The sequence below is a fragment of the Bos mutus genome, chromosome 19 (assembly GCF_027580195.1).
Source record: "Bos mutus isolate GX-2022 chromosome 19, NWIPB_WYAK_1.1, whole genome shotgun sequence".
Taxonomy (NCBI): Eukaryota; Metazoa; Chordata; class Mammalia; order Artiodactyla; family Bovidae; genus Bos; species Bos mutus.
Genome location: NC_091635.1, coordinates 9,633,443 through 9,648,539, shown reverse-complemented (window position 1 = coordinate 9,648,539; position 15,097 = coordinate 9,633,443). Strand labels below are relative to the sequence as shown.

Below are 15,097 nucleotides of genomic sequence, written 5' to 3'. Positions count from 1 at the left end.
CCTCCTTTCCAATCCAAATCAGCCACATTAATTATTTTGTTCATTCAGGAAAACTAAAAGTTGCTCCCCTTCCCTCTGCCAAAAGTGAGCTGGTATTGCTGAGATGTGTGGTCATGATCTGCCATCAGAGGGACAGGAGTGACCAAAAGGATCAGTAGGTTTTTACGCACATTCATATGCACCTCTGACTGTTTCATTGACAGTTTCAGCACGCAGAGAGAGCCCCCAGACATAATGATGCTAATTTTTTGGCCACTGAGAGAGTGCATTCCTCTGTTTTCTTTTCCCTTGGCCTTTTGACGCGAGGGTTCCTGCGTTCTCAGAAGGTGTCATTGGGGTGATCCTCCTGTCACCATTCCAGCTGTAGGTCCCAGTGAGATTAGAAGTCCTTATTATACTCTAGGCTGTTACTGACACATCTGGGAAGTGCTGAAATGGAATCTTCAATTTCTGTCTCATTCAGGAGGATTTGTATCCCCTTTTAAAACTAAGTCCTTGTGTTTATACATAATGACTTAATTCATAAATTCTCCTTAAAGCACTATCTCACTGAAAGGAGTTTTTAATGTCTCTCAAATTGGTCAGCATACCATATACATTTAAGCCAGTAGAATCTTTGAAGTCAAGGCTCTAAAATTACTTAGCCCAGAGGCAGCCACTCTGCTCTGCGTCCTGATTGCTAAGTGGACAGAGTTAAAAGGAAACCTGCTGGAAATGTAAGAAGTATATCCAGGTTTGGGTTTGCTTTCCCCTCCAGTGAGATTTGTTTAAATGCTAATACTAAGTGTTAGCTTTGACAGCCCAGATACTAAATTTAGAGCAGTACGAAGATTATCTTGGTTCTTACACCATGATGACATGTAAATTCATGAGACATCCCATATTTTTAAAAAAGAAAAAAATTTAACTAAATGTGAAACTCATTTTTAGGTCATTGCATTACTTTTTCTGAACCTCCATCAAACCCTCCTAAACTCTTCCTGTCGTGTTTTCATCGTAGCGCACTTAGAATCACCCCTTCATGTGTGTGCCATGGAAGGCGGGCCTTCTGGCCATCTGTAGTTGTATGTGTATGTCTGTGTATGCATATAACTGTAAGAATGTGTATTCTTGTGTATACACATATGTACATATGTATTCACAGGCTTGTGAGTGTGCATTTTCACACACACTTTAAAAAGGAGTAGCCATCCGAAGAGAGACATTTAATTTTTCCCAAAGTGATCATCACTGTGTTTGCTCTGGATTCTGGATATAGTAATAAATGTCAGCTCAGTGAGAACTGATTGGTGGCATCTTTGGGGCCAGGATTTGGGTGGTGCCTCAGATCTTGCCTTTACCAGGTAGGACATGGCAGATGAGGCAGGCCCCTTATTCCCACGCCAGACAGCGGCGTTTGCCCCGTGACTGTTTTTATGTCCCTATCCCCCAACCAGGCAGACATGAATGACTAATACAGTGCACCTTAAGATTAAGGAGTCGGGTTTAATTTCTTTGTTTTAATTTTCTTTTCTCCCTCATTTGTATGTTTCCATGATTTTGGCTCTCCTTTTCCTTGCCCCAAACTCCAGGAGGTATGTAATCCCCTCAACCCTGCTCGCTCGCTCTGCCCAGGCCACTGTAATCGCTGCAGCGTTTCCTTATTTTTGTTATTTTTGGTTATTTTGTTTTTTAATTGCTGGTGGTAGTGTTAATGCTGCTTCTAACTTACCATACAGTCCCTCGGGAACTGGTCAGGCTTGGGGGTGTGGAGGGATTTTCATCTTTCCCTGGTAGAGGTGGTGCACAGTGTGTCCAACAGCTGGGCCTAGATGTGGAATCATTTGAACTTTCCTGAGGGCAGTAGTGTAAGAAAACACAGTAAGAGTGGGTTTGTAAAAGCAAGCAAAGCAGTCACTGAATTCTCTCTTCGACTTTATTGGTCAGTCAGATGCTATATTATTGATTAAAATTGACACCCATGAATTTTCGAGATTTCTCAAGTGGAGAAGAGGAGGAGGAGAAGGAAGTGACTCCCACGGCCGTGTGCTTCTGGCACACCTCCCATGACCTGAGAAGCAAACTAAGAAAAGAATTAAATTAGACTACGTAGGACATTTGCCTTTGCATGAAAAAGGGAAATGGTGTTTCTTAAACTCAGAATGAGGCCAAGTAAAGTTTAAAAAAAAAGAAGACAAAAACCCCAAAACCCCTTCTTGAAGGCCTTCCATTTAATTTCCTGTCTTGGGGGAGGGCATTACAACCTTGGCTCTGTTTTTTATGTTTTGTTTTTATCCCGCTTCTTTTTCAATGAGTCATCGTTCAGACCCCAAATTGGCCTCTTAGTTACGTCGCTGGTGTCTGCCCTCCCTTGCTGGTTTCGGGGCACCTGTTTTCCAGATGAGGAGTCCGTGGATGTCTGCTTCAGTGGCACTTGAACAGAGCCACACAGGAAAGAACAGCCCCAACACTGATGTTTATAGAACGTTTTGGGGCCTTGTCAGGTGGTTCCCAGCTCCCGGGGAGCCAGAGTCAGGCCTTTGTACCTATGGGGTGGAGGCCAGCAGGCCGGGCAGTGGTCCTGTGAGTTCCTCAGGGACTGTCTTAGGTGCGTGCATCGGTCTGTCTGCTTGTTTCATGTCTGTTTTCCTTCCAACATAAAACATGCCCCTGGGACCGCACGATGCTCCCTGGTAGGAGCTCGTTAACGCAGCAGGTCGTTGGGAATAGCCAGGCCATCGTCGCCAGGGAGAGGCTTTGTCCGGCTTTGCTTTCTGTCCTGGATTTCCTCCCGTCTTCCTCCTTTTGGCATCTGACCCCTCTTCCACAACCTCCCAAGATCCGAGGGCCCCCAGGGTGGTCCTGTGAGGGGAGCGCACAGCAGTGGGCGTGAGCTGAGGTGTCCTGTGTCGGGGGGCCCCACGTGGGGTGCAGGTCCAAGAGGCAGAAGAGCCACTTTCTCAGATGCTGACGGGGGCGGGCTTCCTTTTCACAGCAAATCAGTTCAAGTTCTAAGTATATCCTTGTCTTCCTTCTCCTTATTTATTTTGGTTCTGCCCAGCCTCTCCCATTTCCTCATGCATGTCATACTTCCATCCGTGGTTTTCCTGATTCATGCCCTAGGGCCTCAGGGGCCAGAAGCACGTGCTCACAGAAGCTGGCAGTCACTGGGGGAGAGAGTCAGTCTTTGCTTGACACCAGCACGGGACGGGGGGTGCGGGGTGGGGGGTGTGCTGGCTTAAGGCCAAGCTCCTTCCCTAACCAGGTCTGTGCCATTGAGAACCTCTGTAGTTCATGATCAGTCACTTAACCTCTCAGAGTTTGGGCGCCCACGCAGAGCCATGCCAGGAGCCCAAAAGTCGGGTAGCCCTTAGAGTTGCTGCCAGGACCTATGCTGGACCCTTTATTTCTGGGACAGGATTTGCATTGCTCCAGCAACCGGATCCTTTGAGGAAACCAGGAGCCACATCCTGGAAGCTGGAGACACTCCCTCTAAAGCCCCTGCTCATCTGTTGGGGGAGAGGGGCAAGCGAGGAAGTGTGACCGGGGTCATTGGATTCACACCTTGTGGTCCTTGTTTTCTTTGAGGACCGGAGAAGCGGTGCTCTCTGTAGGTCCCATTGGCAGAGGGCGCGCCTCCTGCCCAGGGCAGCGCGAGGTGTTTGTGAAATGGCCTGCGTATCTTACCACGTGAAGGCTTTTCATTTGGTTCGTATTCAGAAAACTTTTCCTGGACCTGGTGTGCGTTGAGGAGAACGGCTGTGCTCAGAGGCAGGCTGAGAATAGGGTGTGCCTTCCCTCACCAAGGTCATGGTGAAGTGTCCCTTCCTTCACGTCGTCTCAGGACAACATCACGACTCTGATGTTTCCTTCGATTGAGCAACATTTAAAAGGACTAAAGGAGCCTCCACCAGCTCACCGCCACCCCTGAGAGCTCACTTGGCTCGTGGCTTCCTCTTCCAGTTATTTTTGTTCCAAACTTCTGGTGAGAAGTCCACAGTTGAATAGGTACCTCAGCCCACCAGTGGATTCTTCCCTGTTCCAGGAATCCTGCTTTGTCCCACCGAGGACTCTGGGGGAATTTAGGACACTGGCCCAGAAACCTAAAAAGCTAGAGTAGAAACATACTACGATCAGGAAGCTGGGCTAGAAGGTGAAACCGCAGGACTGTGGGTTCCTTGTTCCAGGAAAACTGGATTTGATCGTGAGGGGATTAAGATGTCTTATTTCCCAGTTCTTCTCCCACCCTCTTCTGATAAAACCCTGGGCTGGTGGACCGGCAGTGTAGTGTGGCCAGGGGGCTGACCCTCTCCCCTCCTCTGTGTGCGCCCATTTCCACTGCATCCATAGGCTTCTGCTGATGCTTCTCTGGTTCATCACTGTCCCGGCTCCCTCCCCAGCCCGTGCGCTCATCTGCTGTCCTGATGTCATCTGCAGGGGGCCACCCAACTTGCTTGCTCTGCTTGTACCCACAGACTTTCACACTGTGAAAGGTGCTTCTGTTTTGGCTCTGTGTCTCGTTACTGATGTAAATCTGCCATGGTCTCAGTGTCCTGGCGCCCTGCCTTCGCTTCCTCATCCCGCACCCTGGCCAGTGGACTCCTATCCAATACGTGTCTCTCTTTGCTCTCCAGGTGGCAGGGTAAAGACTTGGAAAAGACGCTGGTTCATTCTGACTGACAACTGCCTTTACTACTTTGAATACACGACGGTGAGCGCCTGCTGGTCGGCTGGGACTGGGACGAGGGGTGGGCCAGGCCTTGTGGTTAAACAGCTCTAATCAGATAAGATTGGAGGAGGTGGGGGCAACAGTCGGATGCCGCATCTTAGGGCAGGAGAAGAGTTTAAGTGAAGTGGAAGGGCTAAGAGGAATCTCAAAACTGGGGCCTGGGCGTGGTGTGCAGTGTCTGGGCACAGGAACCATACTTCAGAGCCAATGTCCAGTTCTCAACTGGGACAGCTGGTGCCTGGCTGGGAGACAGTGGCAGAGAACGTCATACATGGCGTTAGAAAGGGGTCATGGAGCCCAGCTAACGAGTTTGGATCCATGGCCAGGAGAGAGTTTTTGGCCCCACTGAAAGGGAGACAGAGGTATTGTGATTTAGAGAAGGCACATCTGTGGTAGCTGGAATACTGAAGCACTTGATTTAGAAGGAACAGCCAAAGGGCACAATGTATAACAGAGGAAAAGAAAGTGAAACGAAATGGGGAGAGTTAGAGACTACCTGGAGTTTTACCTAAATTGAAAATTTTGTTGGTTTTTATTCAGTGGGAATGAAATTGTAACACAATGCAAATACTTGTTACATACAAGTCCTGTTTGTAACAAGACCTAGGAGCATAAAGATGGTACAGTAAACCTTTTCTGAAGCTCCCTCTATCAGAGCCCCCAGGAGGCCTGGCAGGTTGGTGGCCTCAGGTTGGAGCCCTCTCAGACAGGCTCCCCGCGGCTGGGCGCCCTTGCTTCTGCCCTGTCCCCTGGTCACCAGAAGAGAAAACACGCACTGCTGGCAGCACTGGCGGCTGTCTCACCTAAGTCAGGGCGACTGAGATCCTCCTGAGAGAGTGGGGTTTTAGAAGTGTCTTGTATGATAAAGGTGGGGCACGATGGGACAGGCGTCCTGGTAGCATTTGTGGGACGCTCAGTGGGAGCCAGGAGGCAGGTCCACACCTGACCCTTTGCAGCTTGGGGGTAAGCAGGTTCCACTGTGTCCCGCACGGTGGTTCTTCAGCTGGTAGACGTCGTGTGGATGTGGCTTCTCAGCTGGGAGTGAGTGTCATGACAGTGTCAGCTGGTGACTCAGCCGCTCAGCAGTTTTCAAGGAAGACTGACCAGGATTTTGTGTGTAACGGGCTAAATTCATGCCACAGAAGTTCTGCAGCTTTGCATTTCTGTTACGAAAATCCTTTCAAACATGAAAGTAATGTATTTCAAATACCAAAAACAGTACAAACATTTTTTTTCACCCTATCAAAGTACCACTATGAACAATTGGTAAATTTCCTTCTGTTTTGCCCCTGTTCCCCCCATATGTATTGCCCTTTTTCTTCTAGACTGATGACATCTCTTAAATGTTGTTTAGATCTTTTTCATTGGTCTCTGGTTAAAATGAGCTCAATGCAGGCATCCAACAGTGCACCTCTGGGTCCCCAGTAGTCTCAGTGGTAGTGCAGTGAGATTCTAAAATCTTCTGGTTCTTAAAATGACGCCGACCATGCTGGTGTTACCTGAATTCAGTCTAGCAGTGCATCAGCATTTTATTAGGCAGTGGGAACCAGAGAAAACGTTCCCAAAGATGCTGACGGGGGAGCCTCAGGCTTAAGATGGTAGGTGGAGCTGTCTTCATGGAATTACCTAATAAAGCAGGAAAATCTAGTAGAAATAAGTGGGAACAAAGCAGCCAGATAAGGAAAAAGCAGAACTTAGTCAGCACGCTTCCCATTTGGCAGAAGGGGCCGCGATGCATCCTGGAGCCAGCAGAAGGGCCCCTGCTGTGCAGCCAGGCACAACGAACCCCAGACTTCCCGGCCCCGTGCCCAAGTCTAGGAGAAGCAAACTCAGTAGGAGTTCTTCCCTTTACCTCTTTGGATGGAGGAGTAGAGAGGGTAGAAACCAGGAAAAAGTGGAAAAACAGGACTCACTATATCAGTAAAAGCTCCGAATACGTGTTCATGTGAGAAAACTGTCCGTGGAGGGTCTGCAGTACACGTCAGCTCCAACACGTGCTGGATACCAGCAGCCTCAGGGGAGAGTCAGGGCTCAGGGTATCTGAGGGGGGCGCTCTCTCCACTCACTTCTCTCCTGAGGGTCTGAAGTGGCCACAATACAAAATATCCAGCCCTCTAGAAGTTTCAGACTAAAAATAAATAAGAACCAAAACTGCATATTCAAAATATAGCTATATAATTGTGGAATTATAACTTATTTATTAACAAATAAGTTAAAACTTTAAGGAATGATTAGCCAGAAATGTTGGAGAAGGCAATGGCAACCTACTCCAGTACTCTTGCCTGGAAAATCCCATGGGTGGAGGAGCCTGGTAGGCTGCAGTCCATGGGATCACGAAGAGTCAGACACAACTGAGTGACTTCACTTTCATTTTTCACTTCCATGCATTGGAGAAGGAAATGGCAGCCCACTCCAGTGTTCTTGCCTGGAGAATCCCAGGGATGGGGGAGCCTGGTGGGCTGCTATCTATGGGGTCGCACAGAGTCAGACACGACTGAAGCGACGCTGCAGCAGCAGCAGCCAGAAATGTAATTCCTGTTCTAGAGGAAAGATTTGAGATAGTCCCAGAGATTGAAAGATGAACATTAAAGCAATTTGTGGAACTCCCCTGGTGATCCAGTGGTTTAGACTCCAAGCTCCCAATGCAGGGGGCCTGGGTTCAGTCCCTGGTCAGGGAACTAGATCCCACATGCTGCAACTAAGAATTCACATGCCACAACTAAAGATCCATCGTGCCGCAACTAAGATCTGGTGCAGCCAAATAAAATATGGGGCGGGGGAGAAAGCTAACAGGTGCAGAGGACAGGTGAGAATCTCCCAGTGCCAGAACACTAGGACCTGCAGATGCAAAGACAGGTCATGAGATTATTGCCCTGAAAAGGAGAAAGAAACCTGAGTCTGCAGATCAAAAGGGTGCACATGGTATTTTAGGAACATTTGCTCTAGGAAGTGTGGCATGGCCCAGTTAAACTGTTGACCTTGGAACACAGTCTTTGGCCATTATTGTCTGGATGTTTGAGAGAGGAGGTGAAGGCTGCTGGTCAAGTGCCGGCAGGTGTGGGAGTGGCCTTGGCTGAGATGGGAAGCCCTGGAGGAGGGCTAGTCGGGGGTGAGGGGACGCGGGGCTCTGTTCTGGACAGGAGTCTAGGTGCCTTTTTGGTCCAAGTGGAGTTGTCAGGCAGGCAGTGTCTCTTTGAGGATCCTACAGCCTGGAGCAGGAAGACGGCACCGGAGGTAATGATAAGGTAGTGACACATGATACAGCTGTAGTCCAGATGTTGGGGGCACAGAACAGGGGCACCCAGGGCCAGACTAGGGCTTCCTAGCTTTGCTGACACTAGAACTGAGGCTTGAGAGATGAGTTAGGCAAAGAAGCAAGAAGTTTTTGTGTGAAAGGGACTTACACGTTCCCCACTGGAAGACCACACACAGCTCTTGTCACACTCATTCTTTTAGAGCGTCTGCGGAAGCACCTCTTCCAAAGGCCTCTCGGTTGTAGGGGTTCATCTGTGATATGTTGACAACACCCACACGTTTCTTGACCCTATTCTTGTTTTAGAACATAGGGTGTGGGCTCTAGAGCTGATTTGTAGACTTCAGGTCATAGAGAGGTGCAGGAGCCGGGCTGGGCCACTGTGTCAAGGTAACAGAACGGGTGTTCGGAAGCCGAGCAGTGAGGTCTCTCTCCATCTCTTGTGCAGGATAAGGAGCCCCGGGGAATTATTCCACTAGAGAACCTGAGCATCCGGGAGGTGGAAGACTCCAAAAAACCAGTGAGTATTTTTGATGAGCTGCTTCGGGGGGACAGAAGAGATGGGCGTAGCAGCTGTTCAACACAAGATGAAGTCACAGAGGTTTGCCATTGACCTTGGGCAACACGGTTGGGGCTGCGCAGGTCCCCTTACAAGCAGACTGTTCTCAGTGGTAACTGCTGCAGTAGAGCACTGTCTGTGTTGGGCCGAGTCCTTGGAAGCTGAGCCTCTGCTGCATAGACGGAGGCCACCTGTCAGTCAGACGTGGTCTCTTAAAGTGCAGAAGGTCGGTGCTCACCCCCGTCTTACTCAAGGGCCAAGGACTTCAAAAAACTCCAAAAGTACTCATTTAATTTAGCCTAACTTTTAAAATTATCTTTACAGGTAAGGCCAAGGTGAAAGAAACTGAATGATGTCTTTCGTTCTGTCCATCTGCTTTAGTGTCGCTTTCTAACTATCACACGACGTATAGGATTAGCCTGCCTTAAAAGGCTTCAGCAAGCTCTCGTGATTGGGCCACTTATTTTATGATCTTCAGATGGCTTATAAATATTTTTCCTTTGTTTTGGATTATTGTATTGCTGATGTGGCTGTAAAAGGCATTCGGTTACCTGCAGTTATCTCCATATTTTCTATACCTTAGGAGTAGAGCTAATGTGTATCTGCTTGGTATCTTTGCTAGTAAGACCTATTTATATACAATGTATGTTCTCCAGGATTCCACTTTTAGGTTACTCTTTTCCAAAGGAAATGTATGTTTCCTATATTTTATGAAAGTCAGAATAAAGAAATTAACTTTTTTTTTTTTAATAAAAATTTCCTTTTGGGAAAATAACCCTTTTTTTTTTTCTTGGTCAGCAGCTTTCTTAGATCTTTATCGCGCTCTCTCTCTTTCTTAATTCTCAGAACTGCTTTGAACTTTACATCCCCGACAATAAAGACCAAGTGATTAAGGCCTGTAAGACAGAGGCTGATGGGCGCGTGGTTGAGGGGAACCACACGGTCTACCGTATCTCGGCCCCAACGCCCGAGGAGAAGGAGGACTGGATCAAGTGCATCAAGTAGGTGACATATGACAGCTTGGACCTCGTGTCTCAGTCACGCCCCAGCTGTCTGTGTGCTGCCTGCCCCGCCTCAGCACCTCTTGTGCTGAATCCATAGTGGGTAGTTTGACTGTGATTCCCAGGTGACTTTTCACTGGGTCCCTGGATTCTTGACCCTTGGACATTTTTAAGAGAGTACCTCACATATTGGTTTCCCAAGAGCAGCTCCTGGTCCCACGGAGGGGACTGGTGAGCAGGCTTACAGGCACAGACGCCACTGGCTGGACTGGCCTTCTCATGTCTTTGGAAGCAGGTCTCATCTTCATGGTGACAGCTCAGTGGAAATTGTAACCATTCCCTTTTATAATTCCTTAATCCTGCAAGACACTGTTGTCCCATTTACAGACAGGCAAACTGAGGCCTACTGAGGATAAATGGTGAACGCTTGTCGAAGTCATGTGGCAGTGATCCAGGGTCATAAAGCAGAGCCCCACACTCCCCACTGAGCTGTGAAGAAGAGAAGCTCTGGGAGAAGGCCGGTGTAAACAGATCCTCGGATCCAGGGCTCTTCCTGGTCCCTGCTCTGCCTGTGTCACCGACTGTATCACAGGGGCGGTATCCTGCTGCAGGCTCTCTTCTCCACTCCCCCTGGGGCTTCTGCAAACCCTGTCCCCTCCACCGTCATGCCCATGCCCATCACCATGCTTGTCTCCGTGGCTCTTCCTCCTGGGAGCACGTCCTCAGTCTCGCCACTGATGCTGCGTTCATCAGGCGTGACCCAGCCGTCTCCCGGGTGTCGCCGGGACCAGAGTGAGGATGGCCACGGGAGCACACCTAGGTGTGCAGCTGGGCGGGGCTTCCAGACCTGAGCATGTCATGTGTCCTGAGCCCCTCACATGGGCCGGAGCTGTCCCGTGGCGTCCCTGGGGCTTGGCCCACCCAGGAAGCCGAGGTGGACTCCTCGCCCTGACGCCCCGAAGACAGAAGCAGGATTCCCTCCTGACCTCTCCACGTGGTCAGACATCCGCATGGCAGAGTCCCTCGGGATGTGTCCCGGCCCTGTCCAGGTCCTGCCTCCCATGCACATGTCCTCTCTGTGAACAGGGCCTGGTCAGCTTGCAGGAGCCACTGTGCACCTGGTCAAGTGCAGAGTCTGCAGTCACATGGGCTTGTGACAAGCCCGGAAACTGTTGGCACTTGGAATACCACTTCTCTGGAAAAGCAAATGAAAGTTCAAATTGTGGTTCACAGCTTGCTTGAAAGTAGAGAATGACCGGTATAAAGGGGCAGCAGGGGGCCGTGGCCTGCTGTCACCACCTGTGCAGGTGTCTCTGGGGCCAGTGTGGGGGCTGCCCGGGCTCTCTCCCCACCGGACTGTAGATGCCAGGCAGGCCACTGGCCGCTGCTCAGGCCCCTGCTGCCCAGTGACGGGTCTTGGCTGTTGAGCTGGTGCACCTGGGGACTCAGAAGTTGCTCAGTACAGACTGCAGCTGCCAACCAGATGCACCACATGCCAGGTGACACACAGGGTTGTGTGGCAGTCACTGCTCCAACAGATGCCACTGTCATCACAGAACTGAAGCATCGCGATTGTTTGCCTGTGAGGTGAAGAGGACTCCTGAACTTAAATTGATTACTTGGTTGAAACAGGCAACAAGCGCCCCACAGTTACCTTGTTACTTGTACCTCATCTCCCTCAAGACTTGTCTTTTGCGCCACGTGTGGGTCCAGTGAAGGTTGATGCCACGACGTGGCCTTTACAGCGACAGTCAGGCAGCTGAGGGGAGTGTATGGGTGCGGCTGCCACTAGGAAGCCCGGGCCTGGGGTTGTATCTCCTTTCCTGTTCCTCGGTCCCCGCTGATTTCTCTCCTTTTCTGTGCTGCAGGGCGGCCATCAGCAGGGACCCTTTCTACGAGATGCTGGCCGCGCGGAAGAAGAAAGTGTCCTCCACGAAAAGACACTGAGTCTGCACAGCCAGCGGGGCCCGCATGCCCAGCGAGTGCTTCCCAGCCAGTGAGGCCCAGGGTGGCCACCGAGCCTCCGAGAGTGGGAGCGTCTGGCCAGGCGTCACCCTGAATTCCTAGAGACTAGCTTCAGCTTTTGCTAATTTTTTTAAGTGGGAGAAGGGTAGGTGGTCACCCCTGAGGAAGGGGGCCTGACGCCTTCACACTTGGGTTTTGAGCCTTTCTCTCTAAAAAAGAACAGAGCTCCTGTCGGCCAGGCCACCCCCCGCAGGTCTCCGCTCAGCAGGTCTGAGAGCAGAGCTCAGAGCCGACCGTTTACCTCTTGGTTATTCCCTGGGAAGAAGCCTCAACCCTGCACCATAAATACGTGTATCTGTATCTTATTATATGTTAAGGAAAAAGGGGGAATGGAAGAGAAGCCACATACTATAAAGATATATTTTTGTTTTTTAAAGAATGAGAGAAAGTAGAGCTGTCCAGATGCGTTCTGTCCCATGTGCTTCAGGAATTTTCTCCCTGGAGAAGTTCTCTGGACCGCTGCTGCAGGTGTCAGCCCAGGGCAAGGGCTGGGCAGACCGCCTCCCCGTGCTCGTGGGGGCTTGGCTGGGTGGGAGAGGGCGTGGCGAGAGGGTGGAGGGGGCCACGCGTCGAGGACAGCCTCGGGGTCTGCAGGGCAGCGCCAGCCACTCCAGTCAGTGCTTGTGCTTCCTGGTGCCTGGGGAGCACTGCGGGGAGAAGGGAGTCCGCCTGCCGCCTGCACTCTTCTTTCTCTTTCAGGATTCATTCTTGTCGGGCTTTAAAATAGAAAGTCAGCATCTTTCCTTGAGCTACATACCTAATAACCAAAACTGTGAGGAAGGCAGTCCCATCAGAGGTTCTGGGATGACCTGTTTCTTATTTGGTTTTTCTTCCTTCTGCCCCTACACTCCATTCCTCGTTTTAGAGGAAGGAGCAGGTCTGACCTGATCACCCGAGGGCTTCAGCCTTCTCTGCCTCAGAACTGGCCCTCACCTGGACCACGCTGTGGCTTTAGTGGTGGCCCTCGGAGGGGAGCGGGCCTTCACCTGCGTGGCAGGGCCAGGGCAGGGGGATCCAGGGGGTGAGGGCTCGGCCCCCACTCCTGACGTGTGGCCGGAAGGAGCCGCCGCCACTGCTCTCCTGCTGTTCTCTCAGGGACTCTCGTCCGGGCCCGGCACCCAGTCCAGGCAGAGCAAGGCCGGCCAGGCCATTGTCACCAGACCCCTCCCAGGCTGTGTGACCCCGGCTCCTCTGACTCCTTCCAGGCAGGCTCGCATCTCTGGAAATAGCTTTGGTAAAGGGGAGTGGGGGGCTTTCTGGGCCCACCTTTGTGTAGGTCCTCCCTGGAGTGGCTTCAGGCGTTTTAATGCTGGAGCTTGTGGAGGTGACAGAAGAGGGTCCAGGCTGGTAACCTGACCTTTCTGGGTTTGAGAGCCGGGGCAGGGCCAGCTGGGATCCAGGGAGTCTGGGCCGGTGCTGGAGCCCCTCTGGTGATCTGAGTCCTTGGCCCGGGTTCTCGTGAATATTACAGACAGAGAGGCACCTGGATCAGTATTAGTCTATTTATCAGAGGTGTAAATAATCCATGTATAGTTTTTCTCCTTTTAGATTATTTTGTATTTGTTTTAAAAAAAAGTTTTGTCAAATATAAAGAAATGACTGAAAGTTGTTGACAGGGTTTTTAAAAAATTATTATTACAATTTCTTTTTGTTTGTTTTTTGCATTGTAAACTAGCGCCAAGGAACTGCAGCAAATAAACTCCAAACCTGCCCAAACCACTCTGTCACCTGTGGCATTGCTTCGTGCCCGGCTGGGCCCTGAGGAGGAAGCTTTTGCTTGTCAGGTGTGCTCATGAGGGTGGGTGTGTCGCCTGAACCTCACACAGGCCAAGTCCAGTGACAATAAAGACCAGAAGTGGGGAGGATGGAGCTGTCTTCCGTAAAAGAAAGCAGAGCAAGAAAGATGAGTAGCCTAGTGATTTCCCCCCTTTTTTGGAAGAAGAAACAAATGTCAGACATTGACTTTATTTCCTTTTATTAACTTTTATTGATAATTGCTTTATAATGTGTCAGTTTCTGCTGTACAACAAAGTGAATCAAAGTGAATCAACAAAGTGTACCCCTTCGTTTTTAGATTTCCTTCCCACTTAGGTAACCACAGAACATTGAGTAGAGTTCCCTGTGCTATGCAGTCAGTTCTCATTAGTTATTTGTTTCATATATCAGATCAGATCAGATCAGTCACTCAGTCGTGTCCAACTCTTTGCGACCCCGTGAATCACAGCATGCCAGGCCTCCCTGTCCATCACCAACTCCCGGAGTTCACTCAGACTCACGTCTATCGAGTCAGTGATGCCATCCAGTCTTCTCATCCTGTGTCATCCCCTTCTCCTCTTGCCCCCAATCCCTCCCAGCATCAGTCTTTTCCAATGAGTCAACTCTTTGCATGAGGTGGCCAAAGTACTGGAGTTTCAGCTTTAGCATCATTCCTTCCAAAGAAATCCCAGGGCTGATCTCCTTCAGAATGGACTGGTTGGATCTCCTTGCAGTCCAAGGGACTCTCAAGAGTCTTCTCCAACACCACAGTTCAAAAGCATCAATTCTTTGGCGCTCAGCCTTCTTCACAGTCCAACTCTCACATCCATACATGACCACTGGAAAAACCATAGCCTTGACTAGATAAACCTTTGTTGGCAAAGTAATGTCTCTGCTTTTCAACATGCTATCTAGGTTGGTCATAACTTTTCTTCCAAGGAGTAAGCATCTTTTAATTTCATGGCTGCAGTCACCATCTGCAGTGATTGTGGAGCCCCAAAAAATAAACTCTGACGCTGTTTCCAGTTTCCCCATCTATTTCCCATGAAGTGATGGGACCGGATGCCATGATCTTCGTTTTCTGAATGTTGAGCTTTAAGCCAAATTTTTCACTCTCCACTTTCACTTTCATCAAGAGGCTTTTGAGTTCCTCTTCACTTTCTGCCATAAGGGTGGTGTCATCTGCATATCTAAGGTTATTGATACTTCTCCCGGCAATCTTGATTCCAGCTTGTGTTTCTTCCAGTCCAGCGTTTCTCATGATGTACTCTGCATATAGGTTAAATAAACAGGGTGACAATATACAGCCTTGACGTACTCCTTTTCCTATTTGGAACCAGTCTGTTGTTCCATGTCCAGTTCTGACTGTTGCTTCCTGACCTGCATACAAATTTCTCAAGAGGCAGATCAGGTGGTCTGGTATTCCCATCTCTTTCAGAATTTTCCACAGTTTGTTGTGATCCACACAGTCAAAGGCTTTGGCATAGTCAATGAAGCAGAAATAGATGTTTTTCTGGAACTCTCTTGCTTTTTCTGTGATCCAGCGCATGTTGGCAATTTGATCTTTGGTTCCTCTGCCTTTTCTAAAACCAGCTTGAACATCAGGAAGTTCACGGTTCACATATTGCTGAAGCCTGGCTTGGAGAATTTTGAGCATTACTTTACTAGCGTGTGAGATGAGTGCAATTGTGCGGTAGTTTGAGCATTCTTTGGCATTGCCTTTCTTTGGGATTGGAATGAAAACTGACCTTTTCCAGTCCTGTGGCCACTGCTGAGTTTTCCAAATTTGGGGGCAT

The 15,097-nt window shown here is 49.7% G+C and overlaps 1 protein-coding gene across 4 annotated transcripts in view; it reads left to right on the top strand.

Annotated features, from left to right (window-relative positions):
- The window catches only part of CYTH1 (cytohesin 1), a 79,775-nt gene extending 66,513 nt beyond the window's left edge, over nt 1-13,262 (top strand). For 3 of the 4 annotated variants that reach the window (XM_070389194.1, XM_070389193.1, XM_070389195.1), the window contains exons 10-13: nt 4,612-4,690; nt 8,410-8,481; nt 9,367-9,521; nt 11,390-13,262. In XM_070389194.1, coding sequence (XP_070245295.1) covers nt 4,612-4,690; nt 8,410-8,481; nt 9,367-9,521; nt 11,390-11,468 — 385 coding nt within the window. In that variant the 3' untranslated portion in view covers nt 11,469-13,262. The remainder of the gene's footprint in view (nt 1-4,611; nt 4,691-8,409; nt 8,482-9,366; nt 9,522-11,389) is intronic. The other variant, XM_070389192.1, reaches the window with a different exon arrangement.
- Nucleotides 13,263-15,097: the final 1,835 nt, after the last annotated feature.